The following is a 23,376-nucleotide window of genomic DNA, read 5'->3' on the forward strand; positions in this document are numbered from 1 at the left end:
GCTAAAGGATGGGTACCCTGACCCTTGCTTTCCAGAAACATGTTTGCCTCCACTCTTACTGTGGGTGCAGGGGTCCCGAGTGGTCCTGGCTAGTTCAATCTCAGGCAGTGACCAGCTCAGCTCAGTTCCTCTCCCACCCTTTGCCGTTCCGGATATTGCTTCCAGGAGACTGAATGGACCTTGACCTCTGGATGTTGGCTGACCTCGAGCTGCCAGTTACTCGGCCAGAATGAACATGAGGTGGAGGGCTGACCCTCCTTCCTGAAGCAATGAGGGCAGCCCTGGCCTGAGACATTTCTCATGGATCCAAATTAGACTTTGGCATCCTGCCAAGGGAAGTATTGACTAACTCATCTGGTGCACGGAAGGGAAAGTGGTACGCCACGTGCCTCCCCACGTCCAGCTTACAGCTCTGCTTGGCCGCTAATGGCGAAGCAGAGGAGACGGCTGTCATGGCAACTCACGCTGGGCGCCTTTAGAAGGCAAGAACGCTAAGTGGCAGAGGAAGACTCTGGGGGTAAGGAGGACGTATCACGCTGAAGAGCAAACACAGTTCCATACGGGATAAGCCCACACCACATATGGATGGAGAGACGTGTGGAGAACCACAGACGCCCACAGGCTCTGCGCGGGGCCTGCGTGGAGTCCCGTCACGGCCTTGCTTCCTCTGCATCTGAGGTGACAGCTTCCAGTGTGCCAGGCTGTATAAACTGGGTCCCGACGGTTTGAGGCGATTGCCTTTTCCACTTATGTCAGACTCACAAGGCTGAAGACATCCCAGAGAGCTCTGAAATTCTGTGACGATCCACGGGCATCTGTGAGCAGCAGGCCCCCCTGAGCCAAGCTTGTCATGAAGGTGGCAACAGGAGCACCGTCTTGCTGACTCTGGGCTCCAGATGCTCTGAGTGCCATAAAACCAGGAAGAAAATGGGGAAGGGTCCAATTTCAAAGCCAGAATATATTTTGCTGAAAATATGGATATGCGTGTTGCCTTCCGGACAGTGTGCTCCCCGAGGGAGACCCGCACAGTTTATTAGGACGGAAATGGGAACAAGAGGGTAAGGGCTTCGCTTAGTAGAAAACTAGCAGCATCGTGTGGTTCCCTGGGGGGCACCCCCGGGGTCCTCATCAAGCGGCCTCTCCACAGGGGAGGGGTGCCTGGTCAGCACAGCTATAACTCATCCATCATGGCGAGCCAGTCGTCGCCCTTGCTAGCGCTCCGCCTTGACTGGTCCGTGATCTCAAACTCCCCCATGATCCGCTCCAGCTCTTGGTTCGTCTGCTGGTCCTGTGAGAGGAGAGGAGGGAGAGAATGAAGAAACATGTGGGCATGATGGCCTATCTGTGCAGCTGGTGGTTCATTTTCCCACCCCTGTGATGCACTTCGGTTCCTCACCTGTTTGTCAGGAAAGGGACTATGTTACATGCTGATTAGAGAGGAGGAGGAGGGAGGGCCTTTGAAGTTCATTGTTATTATAAGAACAGGAGGGGAATAAGATTTGACTTGTATAATCGCCTGCACGCACCTGAGTAGCTTGGATGTTGATAACTTCGTAGGATAACTCTTCTGGCCTGGTGAGCGCTGCTTGTCTATACGAGAGGGTCGAGAAACGGGTCAAAGGTTAGGATTTTCCTCCCTGCCAGCGTGGCAAATTGGTCCTTGATAATCTGGTAACCTATTTTTTTTCTCTCTCTTCAACTTTCTACCCTCTCCCCAACCAATACACCCTACGCTCCAGGAAGTCAAGTCCTTTTATGTCTCTGCTTTTGCACATACTAAAGTCTGCCAAGAATAACTTTTCCCCTTCCTCTGCTTGGCAAACTCTGAGACCCAGCTCAGTTGCCAACTTCTTCAATCTGCTGGGGCCAAGTCAGTCCCTGTGTCCCTCACTGGAGCACGTGCGACATGGCGCATGTGTTCATGCTCCTGCAATGCCGGGAGGACCTGAGGACAGGCCCCAGGTGTTGTGCGCCATCCTTGGGTCCCTACACTTCCCACAGGGCCTGCCTCTCCAAAGGAGAGAGAAATAGAAGGCGCCCACCCCCACCCCAAATACATGGCTGTGAGAACAATTGCATGAGATAATGAACCCAGAAGTTCTCTGGAAACAGTAAGGCACGTGTAAGTCTCAGTGAATTACCACCGCTATTGGTTCTGGGGGCGACTGTCTCATCCTGAAGATGTCATGCTCCAACCTCCTTCTGGTTTCTTAACAGTCTTTTTTAAAATAGGATTATCTTGACTTCCAATTCTCTTGAGCTGCGCTTTGCTAAATAAAACATTAGAGCTACTTTTTTTTTTTTTTTTTAACAAATCCAGAAGATTCAGGCTATTTAATACTAGTGGATTCTTCTTTAACTAAGGTTGTTGAGTTTGCTGACCTTTCATTTTTGATCTTTACATCTGTGTTTATAAGTGATAAGAGCCACTTATTTGGTTTATGATGGTCATTTTTTGGTTCTTACCACACTTAGGATTTTTACATAAGTATTTAAAGAAACAGGTTGAAAACATACTCCTCCTCTTCATCAGTGGTGAAGAGATTCAACCGGAATCCTGGCTCAGGGCCACTGGGTTTCTGAATCTCCATGCCTCCTATCAGCCTGGCCAGGAGATTCAGCTCTTCTTTAGCAAGAGGGTTTGGAACTATGCTTTCCTGCAAAATCAATTTCATGATTTTTAGCCACGTGAAGGTGATTCAATTCCCTGCTGATACCCCAGAGACCCCGGGTGGTATTTCAAAACAAGGCAAAACAGTAACTGTCTAAATGATTTCTGGGAAGGACTGGGCCCACATGAAGCATAGGAAATAGAACCAGAAGAGAAATAACCCATGTCAGAAGCAGAGGGACAAGCCGGAGATTCTCACACTTTCAAGATGAGTGAAAGGCCCCAGGGATCCTCGTTCTCCTCAAACCACCTTCCTTCCTTCCTCTTTGAAGGAGAATGCTGCTTCCTCTTCAGGCAGTCTAGTTCCCCCAGCCTTTACCCGTGGCCTGGGTGAAGCCTCCAGGTCCAAGGGCACGCGTTCCACGGGAGCGACCACACTGCCCTCCGGTGGTGACTGGTGAGCACACCCTCGTATCCCTTCTCTCTTGTGGCTCCCTCTCTCGCGGCCTGGCCCCTCTGCCGCCTGCACCCTCCTCCTACCTGGCTCTCTCTAACCCGGCTTTTCCCCTGCTTCGCCTCTGGAATCAGGCCCTGTGTGCCTGTCTGGGCGGGTCTCTGGCCACTGCTGCTATCGCCTTATGATCCAGCTACACGAGAGGGACGCTGACTGCCTGCTTCCCCCGAGGAGCATGCCTCTGGTGCCTTTGCTCGTCCTGTCATCTTGGTTTCTGTGCCTTTCTCTCCTTCTGAGCTGTTTAGTATCTGCCTCACTCCAGAGCTCCACTTGAAGGTCACCTTCTCCGAAAAGCCTTCCTGTTCCCTGTCCAGGGGGTTCCTTCCCACCCCCTGGACAGGATATGTGTTCTGACACAGCTCTTTGCTCAGAATGCTCAGCAAGTTCACCTTCTGTCTTCCACCAGGTTATAGTTATTTGTTCCTATCGCTGTCTTTATAAGCCTAGCGTATTACAAGGCCCTTCAGGAAGGGACCAAATCTAAGCCAGCTCTGTGTCCTGGGAACCCCTCCCGCTGCCCCCAATAGACATAGTTCAATAAATGTTTATAGCATAACTGAATTGTCCATGATTTGGCCTATAGCTAGATGATAGCTAGTTCAGTGAAAATTTGTACAAAAGAATTCAGAGAACCCCAACCTCATTTTGAACTCAACTTTCACATCATTACACAAGGAAGCAGGGAAAGGGGATGTTTTAACAATCAGAATACACACAAGTGCTGAACTCAGCAGCCACGGACCTCACGGCACTGGTACAATGCTGTTTCACATGTCCTTATGTGTGGTTCCTGCTTAATTATGGTGGTGGAGACAAGCTTAAAATTACCTAATTAGTCAGATCACTAGAAGTCTCCATGAGAAACTATAATTTAAAACCTGTGTACTGGTAAGGCGGAATGGAGAAGACTGCAAACAAGGAGGGAGCCTTGGCCAGCTCTGAACTCTAGAGACCCCTCCCTTCTCCCTATCCAGACTCTTGTATCTAGAAATTAGCTCTGAAGGTAAACACGGGAGGCAGAAGCTTACCTGCGTCCGTGAAGCTAAGTTCTTTGATGCTGCAGACATGTGGGTTTCCACGGGCCGGTTCACGCTATACCTGGTGGCAACGGAAAACCACAAAAGCACTGTCCAGGCCTTTTGCCCTTCTAACTCATAAATATAGTGCATAGCTTTTACTTTGAGGTATTAAAAAGCATCCAGAAAGGTGCTGGGGATACAGACTATAACTAAGCGGGTGTCAACCACTCAAGTTTTGCTTCTTCCCAAATCAAAATACCTAGGAAGCTGTATGGCGATTTTTCCTCTTGCAAAGTAATGTGTATTTCTGGAAAAAAACATGATCGGTACATGAAGGCCAAGGCCTTTTGGGTCTCTACTGCATTAAAAGGTTTCGGCTAGTTCTCTTGTACGGCTATTTTAAGTTATTTATCTTTTTGACCTGCTAATCTACCTTCTGGTGGAAGATCCGAGGTGCCCTTTGGAAATGCCGGGGCCCTGCCTGCCGTGTCTCTAAGAGGAAATGCCTTCAATTGTCAGCAGGGGTTTTTCACTGCAGAAGTCAAGCCAGTTCTTTAAATGAAGGGACCTCTGCTGCACGGGAACTCATTAGGGGAAGGAAGAATTTGCTTACATATTAGTTCCCAGCTTCAGGACTCGGTCTCCATAGAGCTCGAGAGACCCTTCTTTGAGGGCAGCGACATAGCTCCCGCCGTGCTTAAATTCTGTCTTCTTCACTTCTTTGCCTTTGTTGTTGAATGTTCTACAAGACGAAGTAGGACATGATGGGACTTCCCTGGTGGTCTAGTGGTTAGGAATTCACCGTGCGATGCATGGGCTTGAATTTTGGTTGGGGAACTAAGATCCCATATGCCACAGAGCAGCTAAGCCTGCACGCTACAGCTACTAAGCCTGCACGCTCTGTGCGCCAAGACTCGAGAGCCCGTGTTTCCACAAGCGATCCCACCTGCCACAAGTAAGACCTGATGCAGCCAAATGAAGAAATATTAAAAAGAGAAAACAAAGGAGGACGTGATGACATGCTCTCCAAGCCTGGAGAGTCCCGGAGGCTTCATTATTCTTTGTGCTATGGGACCAAAGGGAATTTACACACTGCTTCAAGATAAAGACGCTAGCTGATATAACGGGGTGTGTGTGTGTGTGCGCGTGTGTGTGTGTGCGTGCGTGTGCGTGTGTGTGACTTTGCGGCCCCAAGGACTGTAGCATGCCAGGCTCCTTTGTCTGTCAAATTTTCCAGGCAAGAATACTGAAGCAGGTTGCCATTTCCTACTCCAGGGGATCTTCCCGACCCAGACCCAGGATCGAATCCACTCCTCTTGCATCTCCTGCATTGGCAGGTGGATTCTTCACCACTAACGCCAGCTGGGTGATAGTAATACAATAATAATGATAATAATATTTATTGAGTATATGCTATGTACTGGGTGGTGTGTAGCACTTTAGAGCATTACATTTAGATAATATGAGTATTATCATATTCATCCTCACAGTAGACATTCAATAGATGAAGAAATAAATCTTGGAGTATCTGCTAGGTGACAAGCTGGGATTAAACCTTACCGCCTCTTTGCTATGCTTTAACTGGAGAAAGGGAGGGGCTGAGTATGGCTGCAGTCTATGTGGCGGCCCACATATTGGTTTCCCGGCCCCCTGAACACTGGTCTGACAATTACTGTTGAGCATTCATTCACCTGATGAGTCCAGGGACTTCAGTTCCCCAGGGAACGGGCCCAGACACTGGCAACACAAAGCGACCATTGGAATTCTGAACTTTGTCCTTTAGAAATATGGACACCTGGGGGAAAAAGAGATACTTGGTGTCATTTTCTTGGCATATTTCCACAGACATATGCATTCTGAGGATGGGAAGTGTATAATGGCTTAAGACAAGAGAGAAAAACACACCATAACAAACACCTGCAGAGTACAGTGTTTTCACAAACAGAACCTCTTTGGAGCCACATAACAAATCTTCCAGGGAGGTAGTACTGCTGTGCTGTGCTTAGTCGCTCGGTCGTGTCCAACTCATTGTGTCCCCATGGACTGCAGCCCGCCAGGCTCCTCTGTCCATGGGGTTCTCCAGGAATACTGGAGTGGGTTGCCATGCCCTCCTCCAGGGGATCTTCCCGACCCAGGGATCGAACCGGGGTCTCCTGCATTGCAGGCGGGTTCTTTACCAGCTTAGCTACCAGGGAAGCCCATGGGACGTGCCACCTGCCTTCATGATGAGGAGGCTGGGGTTCACAGAGTGAAGTGACTTGCCCAGAAAGAACATTTAGAGTCGGGACCAGGATTCAAAACCAAGGATGACTTCAAATTCCATGTCCATTCCTTGGTTCCTTGCAAACTCTCTATATAGCTCTGAGGCTGGAGCTGTTAAGACCCTCATTATCTCCTCAGAGATTAAGACACTCCCTCCAGGCCCGCCAGCTCATAAGGGGCAGAGCTGAGGATTCACACCCTTGTGTTTCTGACTCCAAGCTCTCAGCCATTTGGTGAGGAGAGGCTGGACGGGTGGATCCAGCGGGCATAGAGTCTGCCCCACACTATGCTTATTTCTCCTCCTTGCTTCAGGCACTCTTGGGGAGTTTCCTGGCAGTCCAGTGGTTAAGACTGGGTGCTTTCACTGCCGGGGGCCTGGGTTCAGACTCTGGTTGGGGAACTGAGATCCCACAAGTTGTACAGCATGGCCAAAAAAAAAAAAAAAAAATCAGTTTCTTCCTCATCTGTAAAGTGAGATGAACTTGACTCCTTCAAACTCTAAAATTCCGCAAGATTATATCAGTAACGTTGCCAAGAATAAGCATCTGTTGCACGCAAGGCCGTGAAAGTGCAAAGTGGTAAGGAGTCGTACGCTGGCAGTGTGGCCTGCCGATGTTACACTGTCCAGGCTCACAGCTCAGCTGGGCCTCTCCTTGGCTCTGAGTTTTTTGGTAAGCTACACTACCTTTCTCTTTGGTCAACCGAAGATATTAACAGTACCTATTCAATGGGTTAGTTGAGCACTAAATCCGGTAATGAACAAAAAGTCCTTTCCACAGAGCCTGACATATAAGTGCCCAATAAGAGGTGTTAACAGTCTCAGTATCACGGTCTGATTGGACACAGGACACAGCATAGAGTGCAAAAACAATGATGCCACCAAGGACGGCGCGCTGCACAGGCAAAGGAGCCCGCAAAGAGAAAGGCCGCAGCCGGAGGGCGTGGGGAGGGGCCACTGTGGGTTTGCAGCTGGGCCTGGAGGAGGGTGGGTGTGAAGACACTTCAGAAACACAGAAAGTGAAAGTGAAAGTCACTCAGTCACGTCTCTTTGCGACACCACGGACTCTACAGTCCATGGAATTCTCCAGGCCAGAATACTGGAGTAGGTAGCCTTTCCCTTCTCCAGGGGATCTTCCCAACCCAGGGATCGAACCCAGGTCTTCCGCATTGCAGGTGGATTCTTCACCAGCTGAGCCACAATGGGCGGGCAAAAAGACATGTTTTGGTTGGAGGGTTTGGCTTTAACCTTGAGATTCTGTGACCACCGGATATGAATACAAGCAAGGAGAAAGAAAATTCTGAGAGAAGTGAGACTTTATGCCTGTTTTGGACTTTCTGGTTAGTTAATTCTAACAGGGGTGACTATGTCATAGACCTGAAATGTACAAATTTAGTCAAGGGTGTGTCTGGGTTTGACCTGAAGCGCTGCCCTTGGCTGGAGGGGACTGTTTGGTCTGCCTGCTTGCCCAGCCCCTCTGCTGACGCTCAGCTTAGCTGTGACTCTCCAGTGCCCTGTCCCTCTCACTCCACCCTTTTTACTCCGAGGTGATCTCATCCCATACACCAGTGTTCACCTCAGTGCTGACGGCTCCCAGATCTGGAGCCTCCACTCAGTCTTCTTTCCTGGGCATCTGACCCGTCTATTCCCATTGCCTAATAAACATGTCCACCGATTCATGGGAAGCACCTCCAATTCACCCTGCTCAGAACAGGGCTCCATCTGTCTTCCCTAACCTGATCCCCCTGAATGACACTACCAGGTCAAGGTCACCGCGTCAGCAATCTGAGTCCCCTGCCCACCACCTTCCCCTGGCTGTTCAGTGGCTAGGCCCTGCTTACCCAGCGATTGTTTCTGTGTCCGGCCCCTCCTCTCTGCCCTGCTCCCTAGCACAGACCTTCATCACCTCTAGCCTGGCCACTGCAGAGCCTCCCTGCCTCTGCTCTCATCTGTCCTCCACTCTGCAGCTAAAGAGACTCTTCTCAACTCCTCTCTGACCGTGTTCCTCTCCTGCTTCGCTGGTTTAGCTGCCTGCCCGATGATGTCCAGCTGGCCCATGCTCCTCTCTGCAGCCGCGCGCCTCCTCGAGCCCGAGGCAGCCTCCTGGCCACTGCACTGCCAGTTATGCCGGGCGGTCACCTGATGGTGCTTTACAAGGTGGTGTCCTCTTAACCCCTCCTCTTGTTTTCCCATGGTCCTGGGGAAAACCTCTTTCTTTTAAAGCTCTCGGATCTTCTGTGCAGACGCCCAGATGCTCTTAGGTAGAGGCGGCCATGCCCCACAGTGTCCTCTCTTTTCTGGGTCAGAACCAAACATCCGTAAGGCCCTTAGTGCACATTCCCTTCTCTGAGGAGGTGCTGAGGGCAGGACACGTGTTTCCTATGGAAAGAGGGGATGAAGGTTGAGGAGCTGTGGGGCTGGCGTGCTGGATGTTCCATGAGTGCCCACACTCCCCAGGATGATGGCGGGATTCAGGTGGCTGGGAGGAAGTGAGCCAGGGATGTAAATGCTTGGAGAATGTGGGTGAGTGACTTCACAGTTGGTTTCAACAGTGAGGGCTGAGTGTGGGGCTTTGGACGGTGTGATGGTTGGTTTTGGACAGTGGTTGCTGGTCTGGCCTTACAAGAGGAGGGCTAAGTTTGTGTAGGCAGGACGATAATGATCCGAAAGGGAGGGGGAAGCTGGTAGAATGCCGACCCTGCTTCTTGCAGCCTGCCTGTGGATGAAAGAAAATGACTGGCCGCCTTCAGGTGGCGAGAAGACTTTGCATGCTGCCTCCCTGCTGCATGCTAGGATGCCCACAGTCATGTCTCCGGCTTGCCTCTCCCCTCTGAGCTCCAGGTTTAGACATTCCGCCTCCTACTTGACTCTGCCACTCAGAGAGCAAATCGAGTGTAAACAGAACGACTTTTTCTACTCAAACATCTTTCCCTTCTGTCCTTCCCCAACTTAGAAAATGGCACCAGCAACCTAGTAGCTGTTCTTTCCTCTTTCCCTCATTCCCCACATCCAGTCTCTGAGTAAATCTTATTGACCCTGCCCTGAGGGTGAATATGTGAATATTTTTCATGATCTCCACAGCAAACACCTGGTCCAAGTGCTTTCGTTTTCTACCTGGATCTCATTTTTTTTACCTAGATTTTGTAACTGCTAGCCTACCTCTTTTAGTTCATTTTCCAGATCCAAGTCAGATCATGTTACCAATTCATCTTAAAATGCTCCAGATCTTTTCTTTACTCTTAGGATAAAGTCCTTACTAGAATCTAAAGCTAAGTCAACTGGTAGGTAAGAACCAGTTTATTCATGACTGGCGTCTCTCTGCTTAGTGAGCACTCATGCTACCTAGGTGGTTAACTTTATTTGAGTACTGCCCCTGCCTAGATATGCTCTTTTCACACAGCCTTTCTCTTTGTCCATGGAGCATTTCGTGCTTTTCCCACCTAATGGTCTTTGAACTCGCTGTCCCTTCAGGCTAGAAGCTCTTCCCTGAGATCTTTGCTAGTTACACTCAGCTGAAACGTCTGTCCTCGGAAAGGTTGTCCTTGCCTCTACCATCTAAGGATATACTGCCCAGTAAGGTAGCTCTTAGTCAAGTATGACTATTTAAATTTAGATGAAATTAACAGTTCAGTTTCTCTGTCTGATGAGCCATGTTTCAAGTACCCAACAGCCCTATGGGGCTAGTGGCTCTCACAGTGGACAGCACGGATACAGAACATTTCATCAAGACAGGAAGCTCTGTTGGACAGTGCTGGTCGGAAGCAACATCCCATCCCAGTTCCCTCCTATAACTTGACTTTATAAGGCCATCTTCCTGAGAATTATCAGAACTGGAACACAACTTAATGTGTCCTCGTGGTTTCTTCCTACTGGCATGGAGCCTTCTCGGGGCAGGGCCTCTGCCCTGTTCACTTCTATATCCCAGGACTGAAAATGACCTGGAGTGGCGCAGGCACTCAGTACATATGTGTTAGAGTGACTAGTTTTCCAGGGATGCAGTGTTTCCAAGTGGAGTGGGTAACGGAGTGGAGATGTAGGGCCAGGCTGTGAAGAGGTGAAGATGGAGTGACGTTTCCCCGCTGGAGCAGCGGAAGCCCGGGAGGAAAGTCCGTGATAGAAGATGCACACATGCAGAGGGGCGTTCGGGAGAGGGTGGGGGACCCGAGGGTCGCCCCTGTCGGAGGCAGCTCGGAAGGCACTCTGGAGGGCTGCAGGGCATTGGACTTGAGAGGCCTGCGCATAACTGCTCTGATTCCACATGGAATCTGTCTCTGTGGAGCCTCTGGGGCCTAGGGCACAGGTCAGGGCTGGGCCATACGAAGGCCACTTCAGGCTGCTTTTTAAAAAAAATCTCTATTTATTTTATCATGTATTTGGCTGCTCTGGGTTTTAGCTGCGGCACATAGGACCTTCAGCTGTGGCATGCAGGATCTAGTTCCCTGAGGACGGAACCTGGGCCCCCTGCATTCGGAGTGCAGAGTATCGGTCACTGGACTGCCAGGACAGTCCCAGTCAGGTTGTTTTGTGATATCACAGGAAGCTCTGGACGGTAGGATGTGGAGTCTTGTATTTGCTTTGGTTAAACAATGAGCAAGGGAGTGTTAGGTCAGAGCTGTGTTTTCTTGATTTAGTTGGTTGGTTTTGCTAAACAATCTAAAAACTACCAAGATTGTTTTGAACACAGAGAAAATCATTATATAGGCAATCATAAAGAGCAGCTGAGCAGAAACACCATTAAAGGCCAGATTTGCAAAAGCAGCCAGATGTTACAGACCAGTGGCTGAGTAATGTCAGGATATGTGGTTCCTATTTCTCTTGATGAACATTCTGATGTTTTATTGCCTGCCCATTTAGCAATTAAAGCTTAATGTAGTTTGTGGTTTAATATATTTTAATGATTTTGTTATAGACTTATTATTAGGAGTCTTCTCATCATAATGAATTTCATCTTGCCAGAACTGAGAAATCAATATGGCTGCTTATATTACAACAATCCATAAAATATGTCCAAATATGCACAGGCTTGACAGCCATACGATGCAGGGTTTTCAATATTTTAAAGTAATGTAAAACTTAATCTTATTTGTACTTTCACATTTTTAATTTTAATTGATGCCTATTAGACATCTTGATTTACATCGATGTTATTACTGCTCCATCCATAGCAAATGAAATTACTCATGAGGGTTAAAAATAAAATTGGCCTCAGCATTGTCATCTATTTGTCTTTCCCTGTTCATAGGAGGGAAATAACGAGGTTCTAAGCATAGTTTATTTATTTCCTTTTTAAAAAAAATTTAATATTATTATTATTTTCTGGCCATACTGCACAGCATGTGGGATCTTAGTTCCCCGATCTGGAATTGAACCTGCACCATCTGCAGTGGTCCCTATTTTTCTTAAAAAAAAAAAAAATTGTTTGTGAATATGTTACACATGAACACGTACAAAATTCAAAAAGTTAAAAGAGCGGGGCTTCCCTGCTGGTCCACTGGTTAGGACACTGTGCTTCCATTGCAAGGGACACGGGTTTGATCCCTGGTTGGGGAAACTAAGATCCTGTAAGCTTCGCAATGTGGCCAAAAAAAAAGTTCAAAGAGTATACAAGGGAAAGTAGGTCTCTTTTGCACCCCTGTCCTCCATGCACTTCCCCACCCCTAGGAGGCAACCACCATGACCAGGGTCCTGTCCCTCCTGCCAGGAGCACTCTGTAGTGTGTGTGTATATATATATATATATATATATATATACACATCAGTTCAGTTCAATTCGGTTCAGTTGCTCAGTCATGTCTGACTCTTTGTGACCCCATGAATTGCAGCACCCCAGGCCTCCCTGTTCATCACCAACTCCCAGAGTTCATGCAAACATATATATATGCAAATACATATGTTACATGTGATGCCTTACTTAATGCCCCTGACAAACTCTAAATCAGGTATTATCATTTCCATTTCTTAGATGATGAAACTAAAGCCTCAGGGAAGTAATTTGCCCAAGGTCACGGAGCTGTGCTGGAGCTGGGGTTCAAACAGGAGTGCCTGAGTCTAGCGCCTGGCCTCACTGTGGGTGTCTTTCCCAGACCAGTGTGCTAAATCACGGGGAGGAACAAAGTCCTGGCCAAGAGACACAGGCCCCAAAGTCAGAAGCTCAGGAATGTGGTTTTTCAAACTTGGAGTATAGAATTGTCTGGAGCAGGTGTGAGAGGAGGTGGTCGGGTCAACTGCGAGGCAAGGGCCAACAAAAAGTATGAAGGCCTGAGCTGAGCGACCGGAGTGGACAGGAGGGCATGGATATTGAAGAGGCAGACTTGATGGGCTGCAGACACAATCAGATGAAGATCAGAGAAGGGAAACCAAAGGTGTGATGGCCTGGGGCTGAGCCAAATCAGTGAGGGAGTGGTGGTTCTCTCAAAAGAAACCAGGAAGTTAGGCAGGACTTGAATTCTGGAGACTTGTTTAGCTGCAGACATGAGGCTGTGGGCACTGGGGGAACTTTTTAGAAGCAGGTGGAGATGTGGGTCTTGATCGTATGGCTGGGGGAAGGGGGGTACAGAGGTTAGAAGTAGGAGTCACCACAGATAGAGGAGTTAGTTGGCAGCCAAAGTGGGGAGGAAAGTGACTCAAGAGCAGGGGGTGGGTAGAGGCAAGAGGGGAAAGGCTTGGAGACAGGAGGAGGGGAGCAAGGACTGAAAGATGGAGAGATGGGAGAGGTCAAGGAAGGCCGAGGTGGGGACAGTTCCATGGAGCAAGAGCGTTGCCTCCTGACAGCTCAGATGCTGGACGAGTCAAGGCAATAAAGGCTCGGGAAAAGGTTTTGGAATTGAGATCAGGCTGGGAGCCTGGAGAAGCAAGGGAAGAAGCCATGTTTTAAAGAAACGTACAGAAGGTAACTGGGAGGGAATGGTGGCATCACTGTCCTGCTTGGTCCCTTGAAAACCTGCTGAGATTTATCATGAGACAGTTGATCATCATGGAAACAAATACCGAGGTTGTGCTAATGGGGCGGAATCCCAGTCTTGGTTTGTCCTGACGACTTGCGCCCTGTCTCGCGAGGATGGCAGTACAGGGCGCTCCTGGGTCACCCACTCACTCACCCGGATATGCAGGTCCTGGAAGAAGATGAGGAGTGTCTGTCGGATCAGCTGAAACTCCCCTGCAGAGAGGTCTCCGTATATCTGCGCAGGCAAAGCAGAAATAGGCATTCTGCTTTCAGAAGTGAGCTGGGAGACTGGACAGGCAGGGGGGCTGGGGTGGGGCGGGGGGTGGTGGGTGCCCAGAGATGGAGCCAGAGGGCAAGGAGAAGACTCAGCTGCTGGGCGGGGTGGAGGGGCAGGAGGGGAATACCGGTCGCACCCCACCCCACCCCCCGTCCACCCAAGGGGCAACCCCCCCGCAGCACACCGAGCGGGGCACACTCTGGCTCTCCCGTTCCCCAAGATTCCACAGAACAGCGACTACCAACTCCCTCTCAGAAAAGCTAGGCAAGAACTGCTATGTTCTGTGCCGCTGCTTTCCCGGGTATGAAGGCCCCAGTGAGAGGGTATCAGATGACAGCATCTCTTGTGTTACCAAAATGGATTCCTGTGGATTTTAGAATTTTCTGGGAGAGTGGCCGGCTGGGTCATTCCCTGTCCTGTTTCCTTTCTCGTAGAACCTGCCTGTCCTTAACAGGGAAATGGGAACGAGCGCTGGGGGCTGAGAGGAGGCGCACCGACGGCCCGCTTACGTCAGTCAGCTGCCGGAACGTCTCGTCCACTTGATGAAGGATGGTTGGGGAATCTTGGATGAGTCCCTTGATGGCATCTAAGTGATTCAAAGTGACCAGCAGCACATCCTTGGGACGAGGACACAGCAACACTTGATACTTGAAAGCCATCGTCATCAGGTCGTAGAGCTGCCAACCCACACGTGAACAAAAGAAACGGACCTTGTATAAAGGCAGGCCTCAGAACGGCCAACAGTGACTCAGTACCGGAATCCAATTCAGCGCCCACCATGCAGCTCAGTGACCACATCACGCAAACCAAGACGCCGTGGAGAGCGAAAGGGGGTGACGGTAACAAGCTGGGGCGACCGCAGTAAACCAGGACGTCCCTGGGCAAACCAGGATGTCCGGTCAGCTTCCGTGTGGCGCTGATGGTGCATGTGAAACAATACGGGCAGCTGTGGGGCCCGGGACTGGGTGCTGGCGGAGAATGAAAGCCTGAGTCCAAGCCCTCCTTGCTGCAGACTTGCTGGCGTGCTGCTGCCGTGCTGCGCGCAGTCGTGTCCGATTCTCTGCAACCCCTGGTGTGGACTGTAGCCCGCCAGGCTCCCCTGTCCAAGGGATTTTCCAGGCAAGAATACTGGAGTGGGTTGCCCTTTCCGCCTCCAGGGGAATCTTCCTGACCCAAGGATCGAACCTGCGTCTCCTCCGTTGCAGATTCTTTACCTACTGAGCCACCTGGGAAGCCCAGATTTGCTGGATGGCCCTGGCCAAGTCTCTTTGCCTCGCTGAGCCTGAGTTTTCTCATGTGTAAAAAATATTCCCTAATTCCTCAACGTTGCAGAACTGCTGAGAGGTGTAAATGAGAAAACACGGTGAAAGTGGCAAGACTACGGTTCTGTGTATGAGATGAATAATGGAACTTAATGGGATGTCAACAAGCTCCACGAACGGTATGACCATCCATGAAGATCAGAGGTGAGACGCTGGCGAGGACCAAAGTGGTCACGCTGGGCTTTGTGGAAGAAGTGGGCCTGATACAGACTTGAGGCAGGGTTCCAACTGGGTAAGGGAGGAGAAAGGCATTCGGGTGGTAGGGAACAGTATGCTTGAGGGTCCGGAGGCAAGCCGTGGGTATGCTGTTTTCCTGGGAGAAAGAGTAGAACAGCCTGACTGGAGGGGATGGTTTGTGTTGGGGGTGGTGGGAAATAAAGTTGGATAATTATGGCAAGGTTAGAATATTAAACGTTTTTGAAAGATGCACAAAATAATTTAGACTAGATGTGGTAGGAATTAGGAGACTACTGAAATTTTCTGCGCTGATGTGATAAAAGTGGTAATTAAACAAGATTAGTGAGTCTGGCCATGATGAGATGTGTGAGAAGGGAGAGGGTGGAGTGAGGGCAGTTAGCTGGTGCCTGGCTCCTAGGAGGGTGGGAATAAAATGACTGTATGAAAGAAAGACATTTTGCTGGAGAAACCCGGATGGAAGGCCTGGAGGAAGATGGTGGGGAAGATGAGGCAGGGCAAAGAAGAGGCTGTGACACTCAGGAGAAAAGCTGTTTGTTAGTACGTGTTGACTGCCTGATTGGATCTGGGGGACGAAGATGAGGGCTGTCCAAAATGACCACAGCATTTTCAAAGTGGTGCCTGGGAGATACATGACGTTACATGACGCTACTGATGGAGGCAAGTTTGGGAGAGAAGGTACGGACATGTCTGAGGCAGGACTGAAAGTTAAACCACCTGAGTGCTTTGCGGAGCACATGGATGTGCGTGACCTCAACTAATCCCATTTAATTTCACAAGAACTCTATGTGTGTGTTCAGTTCAGTTCAGTCGCTCAGTCGTGTCCGACTCTTTGTGACCCTATAGACCATAGCCTGCTAGGCTCCTCTGTCCATGGGATTCTCCAGGCAAGAATACGGAAGTAGGTATTATACCAAGTTTAAAAATGAAGAAACGTGCCTAATTTCACATGGCTGGTAAAAAGTAGCAGGGTGAGATTTGGAACTAAAGACAGTCAGATCCTGAAGCACTTGCTCGAACCCTCTCCATGATCTCCTTTCTCCAACACGCAGCTAGACATTTCACTTAGAAAGTGCCTGCCTACATAGAGGGGTGGGGTGGCGGGGTGAGAGAGGCTCAAAAGGGAGGAGATATACGTAAACATATGCTGATTCACTTTGTTGTAAAGAAGAAACTAACACAACATTGTAAAGCAATTATATCCAGTAATAAAATTAAAAAAAGAGAAAGTGACATACAGCCCGAGCTGTCTTGGTTTGTGTGTGTGTGTGCGCGCGTGTGCAGGCTTGTCTAATACTAGAGACGTAGATTTGAGACTCTCAGCCATCATCATCAAACATTAAGTACCTGTTGTGTACAGGACACTGTGCTAAGAATAAAGGATAAAAACAGGTATAAGATGAAGAAATGAAAGTTCAGAGTTATTCAGTGAATTGAGTCTCATAGCCATTGGTAGTGGAGAAGGAAATGGCAGCCCACTCAAGTACTCTTGCCTGGAGAATCCCGTGGACAGAGGAGCCTGGTGGGCTGCTGTCCATGGGGTCACACAGAGTCGGACACGACTGACGCGACTTACCATGCATGCATGCCATTGGTAGAACTAGGACTTGAACCCGGGATTTCTGTTTCTAAATCCTGTGCCATATCTCAATGGAAACCTAAACTTTCTTAAAGGCAGGGGGAGAAGAACAAGCAGAGAGGAGAAGATACTGAACATTTATCTATGTGCTAAGCTTTCTTCTGTCATTATATGTATGTTTCTCACTTAATCCTCCCTCTGACTAATGAAGTAGCTGTTATTATCCCCATTTTATAGATGAGAAGATGGAGGCTCAGGGAGCTAAAGTAACTTTCTGAAGGTAATTGGCAGGAGGCAAGAGGGCACAGTTGAAGGCAGTCTGTCTCTCTGAGGTTTCCAGGTGCCAGCACTGAGACAGTGTTGCATTTTTGCACACCTGGGACCCACTGTCAGTCCTCACGATTTATGAAAATTCACATAATAAAGAGACTTGAAAAGGGATTCTTATTAAAATTATTTCGCATTGCAGGAAGATTCTTTACCAGCTGAGCCTCAAGGGAAGCCCAAGAATACTGGTTGGGTAGCCTATTCCTTCTCCAGGGGATCTCCAGGGGACCCAGAAATCAAACCGGGGTCTCCTGCATTGCAGATGGATTCTTTACCAATTGAGCTATCAGGGAAGCCCTGTTATTCAGATTAGTTTCTCCTAACATTTCAGTTCCATTTCCCACATTCTATTTAGTCGTCATGGCTCCTTAGGCTCCTCTTGGCTGTGACAGTTTCTCTAGTTTTCCTTGCTTTTGGTGGCCTTGACAATTTCGATGACAGGTCAGGTATTTTGTAACATGACCTCCGAATGGTATTTGTCTGCTGTTTTTCTTCATGATCAGCCTGGGTTTGTGGGTTTTGGGGAGGAAGATCACAGAGGCAAAGCATTATTCTCATCTTGTCATACCAGGATACCGCCACCTGGCTTATCACTGCTGATGCTATCACCGGGTTGAGGTAATATTTGCCATGTTTCTCCACTGAGAAGTTAGTTGTTTCCCCTCCCCCGCTATGCATACTGTCTTCCTTGGAAGGAAGTCACCAAGTGCCACCACATTCAAGGAGTGGGGAGTTCTGCTCTCTCTCCCCGAGGGCGGGGCATCTATATAAAGTGTCTGGAATTCTGATGAACAGGAGATCTATCTGTTCTCTGACATTATTTATGGGGAATTATTCCTTTTAAAATCAGTACCTTAAAAAATTGTTCCACAAAGAAACATGTTTACAGTAGAAGTAGAGACTGAGTGGTTTTGAATTTGCTCTTTAAAAAATGCCTGGCTTGCAGGGCCGAGATCTGTTAAGAAGGAAGCAGAATTAAGCAGGGCTGGGTGCTTGGATTGGACTGGTGTTGTTCACCCAGTCGAGTCTGACTCTTTGTGACCCCACGGACTGCAGCATGTCAGGCCTCCCTGTCCCTCACAATCTAAACGTGGACATGCAGACCAGCACTCTCTGTGGGTGATATAATGACTTAATAAACTACAGAGGGGTTTGAAGCTCCAATATTTGGCCACCTGATGCGAAGAATGGACTCACTGGAAAAGACCCTGATGCTGGGAAAGGTTGAAGGCAGGAGGAGAAGGGGACAACAGAAGATGAGATGGTTGGATGGCATCACCAACTTGATGGATATGAGTTTCAGCAAGCTCCAGGAGTTGGTGATGGACAGGGAAGCCTGGCACGCTGCAGTCCATGGGGTTGCAAAGAGTTGAACATGGCTGAGAGACTGAACTGAACTGAACAGAGGGGTTGGTGCGGATGACTTCTGAGGTCCTTCCCAACTTGAAACTCAAGAACAAGCCATGTTTACATGTGCCTGTCTTTTGTCATGCACCACTGCACACATCTCCTTGGATTCCAGTCTGTGGTAATCCATAAGAAACACAGCCCAGGGATGGAGGCAGCTGCTCACCTTATCCATGCTGGCCTGGTTCAGTCTCATGATCGAGGCATGAGCCAGGCGGTCATAGACAGTCCTCAGGGCCTTCTTGGAGTAGAGCTCTTGGGGTTTGAACAATTCCTCCATGAACTTTTGATTGAACATGGTTGAAATGATGTCATTCATAACTGTAGAGACAAGAGAGGATGCAGGTGAGCAAAGCATTGGGGGAAGCTTTATTCAGGAAATGCTCTCTGTGTGCAGATGGAATGGAGGGGCAGGGCCTATGTAGTATGGGGATGCAGTGTGCTTGGAGATCTGCTTCTTGGGGAGAAACCCCACGTGTGTCCCAGTGGAAAGCAGGGTCCAGAGTGCCTTATGAGCCCATCTTAGGGCAAACGTAGACGTGGCAATGTGCTGTGGTTCAAACCACTTTCACATACAACATTTCACTTGATGATAGAGAACATATTTATTCCTTCTTTAGAAAAGACTTCTATTAGCATTGCAGATTAGATATCCACCTCAAAATGAGAAACAACATCACTTTTCTGTTTGTTTAGCAAGTCTATAACATTTTTACTTTAAATTTTATAAAATGGGACCTAAATGGTAATTTTTTTTTCTTCTTCAAAACAGTTTACAAAAATAGACACAGGACCTACCCACTGGTTAGAGATTAAAACTTTTTCTAGTGTTTCTACAAGATGTGTGCTTCAGATTAATACTATTTGCTGCTGCTGCTGCTAAGTCACTTCAGTTGTGTCTGACTCTGTGTGACCCCATAGACGGCAGCCCACCAGGCTTCCCCATCCCTGGGATTCTCCAGGCAAGAACACTGGAGTGGGTTGCCATTTCCTTCTCCAATGCATGAAAGTGAAAAGTGAAAGTGAAGTTGCTGAGTTGTGCCTGACTCTTCGGCTCTTCGCGACCCCATGGACTGCAGCCTACCAGGCTCCTCCATCCATGGGATTTTCCAGGCAAGAGTACTGGAGTGGGTTGCCATTGCCTTCTCCATAACACCATCTGAGGATGTCTTAATTTCCCTGTATGATCTATAATATTGACATCATACTGTAGTGATATGCCCCATACTGTTGTTCACATGGAAAATTTCCAGGTGGCAAGAATAAAAGGTCCAGTGTGCTTAGTCAGTTGTGTCCAACTCTTTGCAACCCCATGGACTGTAGCCTGTGAGGCTCCTCTGTCCATGCGGATTCTCTCCAGGCAGGAATATCGGAGTGGGTAGCCTATCCCTTCTCCTGGGGATCTTCCTGACCCAGGAATCGAACTGGGGTTTCCTGCATTGCAAATGGATTCTTTACCATCTGAGCTACCAGGGAAGCTAAGGTGTGTGCAAATCAAACTATCTATAATTCTAGGTCTTCATTCACTCATTCATTTAGATATTTTGTGCTACTCAAATAACATCATTTGAGGGCTAGGAAAACCATTTGGTACAAGAAATAGAAACAGATATGGTTGAACGCAGATTATTCTTAATTAAGCCAGATATATTCCTGCCTACTGTATATGGATGCTGAGACTATATATTCATAATAATTAAAATCTGAAAGAAAACTGGCTACCTAAAAGAATGATACAAAATCACTTGAGTGATTATTGCTGAAAGATACAGAGCTCTCTTTCTCTTGCCACACAAAGGACACAGTAGGTGACCCGTGGTCACCCTTGTATCTAAGAGAGTGGAGCAAGGTCATGATTTCAGACACTCTTTCTACCTGTAGGTAACCAACAGAAGTACCCTGAGGGCTCAGATGCATTTTAAAGCATCTCAAAGAGCAGTTTTGGGGAGAAGTAGGGAGCTGAGGGCTAGATGTACTTAAATCTTAAATGGAAGGGTTATAGAGAAAGGTGGGGAGGGAAACACTCCCTCTCCCCACTCCCACCCTGACACGAAAGAACAGAGTGAATGTGACTGCTTTCGGAAGTACTGGACTCACACTTGACCTCTGTATTTTACTCTAGACCCCATCCCATCAGTGAGGAAGAAGCAGATCCATTACCAACACAGGGTATCCCTCATGTCGGACAGTTTCAGCCCAGGCCAGCGCGCACTCAGTGTGCACTAACCTCCCCCTACTGTGCACAGCCTGGAGACCCAGGAACCCTTCTGGGTTTGCCTCAAGCATGGCCTTTGGCCTTCGACCTAAACAAGCAAGCTGCTGCTGCTGCTAAGTCACTTCAGTCGTGTCCGGCTCTGTGTGACCCCATAGACGGCAGCCCACCAGGCTTCTCCATCCCTGGGATTCTCTAGGCAAGAATACTGGAGTGGGTCGCCATTTCCTTCTCCAATGCATGCATGCATGTTAAGTCGCTTCAGTCGTGTCCGACTCTGTGCGACCCTATGGACAACAGCCCACCAGGCTCCTCTGTCCACAGAATTCTCTAGGCAAGAATACTGGAGTGGGTTGCCATTTCCTTCTCCAAAACAAGCAAGGGTCTGCAATAAATTGGACTTTCTGACATTTTTCTTACTGCAGCCTATATAAATGTAAAGTTCGCATGGAAATAGCTACACATGGAAAGCCACATATAAGGCCTCAATAAAGAGGGAATTTGAAGAATTTTCCATAGGTTTATGGAGGCCAGGGAGGAGTGCCAAAGAGGAAGAACTCACATGAAAGAATTGCATCAGCTCTGATTATGTTCATGATTACAAAGAGCTCCCATTCACTGAGGTGCCGAGTCATGTCTCTAGGGTCTTTGAGCCTTTAGCAAGATCTAGGAAAATAGCTTAGACCCAAATAAGTCAGTTCTAAAAGAAAGAAAGCCCCAAGGTGATTGTCAGCCACTCTGGCAAAGTAAAGTGAAGCCTTTTCTTTGGGAAGTGAATAAGCTCTGTATCACCATGGCTTCTTGCATAAGAACATCCAGAAAGTTCTCCTGCTGGGAAGAGAGTATGGCAGGCCCTGTCCCTGTGGGCAGAGCAGTGAACACAAATGCCCCCAAGGGGAGATGGCAGTTTTGCAGTTGGGGCCTGGCACCCAGGGCACCCACCTTGGTCTAATTTTTTGGAAGGAGCATGGGGGCACAAATTAACATGCTTACATCTCAGTGCGCTTCAGCTGGCACTTGCTGATGTGGGCCTACTGTCTGCCAGACACGGGGGGGTGGTGTGGGCAGAGAGGAAGCGAATGTTATCCTTGCCCAAGAGTAGCAGCCCACACCGTACGTATGCTAAACCTGAGTTTTTTTCTTTACTAATATGTATTTTATTTGGCCGCGTCTTAGCCGCAGCATGCAGGGTCTTTCATCGCGGTGCGTAGACTCCTAGTTGCGGCGCTTGGCGGGCTCAGCAGCTGTGGCATGTGGTCTGAGCTGCTCTGCGGCACGTGGGATCTTAGTCCTCTGACTGGGGATGGAACCCACACCCCCTGCATTACGAGGTGGATTCTTAACCACTGGACCACCAGCGAGGTCCTCTGAGAAGTTTCAACCTGATCTGTAAGTTAGTCTTCGTGTTCGTTTTTGGCACTCACATGAGCTTGGCATAATTGCACGAGGCAGGAATGTGCTAGAAGCCAGATTTCATCAGGAGACTAAAGCCAGGTGTGTGGAGGGGCGGTTTCTCATGGGTGCACTGGGAGGGTCAGTAACTGAGTTCTTAACGTATCAGGCTTCTAATTTATGAAGTCAGTTTCTGCTTATTATTTTTGGATATATAAGAAAAATTCCAGTGATTCAGTTACTTACACAAAAAGTCTTCAAAATCCATACTTTTCACCTGAAATTCTGCAGTACATCAAGAGGTGGGCCAAAAATTGCTTAAGAGAAGTGGTGAGAGACGGCTGTGAAATATTATAAAATGTCACCAACCACTTTGATTGGACTTTTCTTCGAGCCTGGCCTGATGAAATAATTATCTTAATGAAAGCAACTGCGTTTTTAACTAGTACTTCTGTAAATTTTATTGTTTATGGTAATACACAACTTGAAACCAAGGGTAAAAAAGAGAAGCTACTATTTCTGGGTGGTTACCATGTTTTGAAGCCTTATTATGTTGTAAGTCTTGGGCTTAGAATGTTCCATTCATTATCTTATTTAAATAAATAATCAAATGATTTTGAAGGGTACCCCACTCCTCACCCCCAGTTGCTAGGGCTTTGAAAAGAAAAAGAACAGAGATTTAAGAATACTCAAGTTTCTCAAAACCAAGGCAAACCTAATCAGACTATAAACCAATTTAAGAAACTGAAATGATAGCAAACAAGCACAAAAGGCTAGTGGGGGTGGGCTGGACAAAGCATTTGCTGAAGTATTACCCTATTTATCAAAGGGGAAAACTGAGTTTTCCAGAGGTTAAAGTCCAAGGTCACATAGCAGGGGGTGGAGCTGAAAAGAGAAAGGGGCTGTTTGATTCTAGTGCCTGTGCTTATTACACGTATTATCTCCTGTGCGTACTCAGTGTGGAGAGAGCACTTGAAACATCGAGGCTGATGGCTGATGACATGCATAGACTATTCCCAGGGTCAGATAATGACATTTAAAGGCGAGAAAGGCGAAGGTTTTATTCTGAGGACTCAACAGCTTTCTCAGGTGTGCTACTGGGTGTAGGCGAAGGGGAAACTGAAGATTTGGCACGATAAGACCACAGTGCATGCGTGTCATGCCTTCTGCGCTCAAGCCTGTTGGCCATGCAGCCACATGCTTCCACATTTCTCAGCTGCCCAACAGCTATGTCTGTGTGCTCAGGAGAACAGCTCTTTGGCTACACGATGCTATCACAGGATTGTTTTAAGGACAACTAAATAGGACAGCCCACCTGG

The 23,376-nt window shown here is 48.3% G+C and overlaps 1 protein-coding gene across 1 annotated transcript in view; it reads right to left on the minus strand.

Moving 5' to 3' along the window:
- OSCP1 (organic solute carrier partner 1) overlaps positions 939 to 23,376 on the minus strand; it is a 28,110-nt gene continuing 5,672 nt past the window's right edge. The window contains exons 2-10 of the mRNA XM_005678691.2: positions 18,620 to 18,774; positions 14,133 to 14,300; positions 13,501 to 13,581; positions 5,836 to 5,939; positions 4,758 to 4,886; positions 4,154 to 4,223; positions 2,518 to 2,657; positions 1,527 to 1,590; positions 939 to 1,288 (exon numbers count right to left, since the gene is read on the minus strand). Of these exons, the coding sequence (XP_005678748.1) occupies positions 1,172 to 1,288; positions 1,527 to 1,590; positions 2,518 to 2,657; positions 4,154 to 4,223; positions 4,758 to 4,886; positions 5,836 to 5,939; positions 13,501 to 13,581; positions 14,133 to 14,300; positions 18,620 to 18,774 (1,028 nt within the window). The 3' untranslated portion in view covers positions 939 to 1,171. The remainder of the gene's footprint in view (positions 1,289 to 1,526; positions 1,591 to 2,517; positions 2,658 to 4,153; positions 4,224 to 4,757; positions 4,887 to 5,835; positions 5,940 to 13,500; positions 13,582 to 14,132; positions 14,301 to 18,619; positions 18,775 to 23,376) is intronic.

Source organism: Capra hircus, chromosome 3 (genome assembly GCF_001704415.2).
Source record: "Capra hircus breed San Clemente chromosome 3, ASM170441v1, whole genome shotgun sequence".
In the NCBI taxonomy this organism is placed as follows: domain Eukaryota; kingdom Metazoa; phylum Chordata; class Mammalia; order Artiodactyla; family Bovidae; genus Capra; species Capra hircus.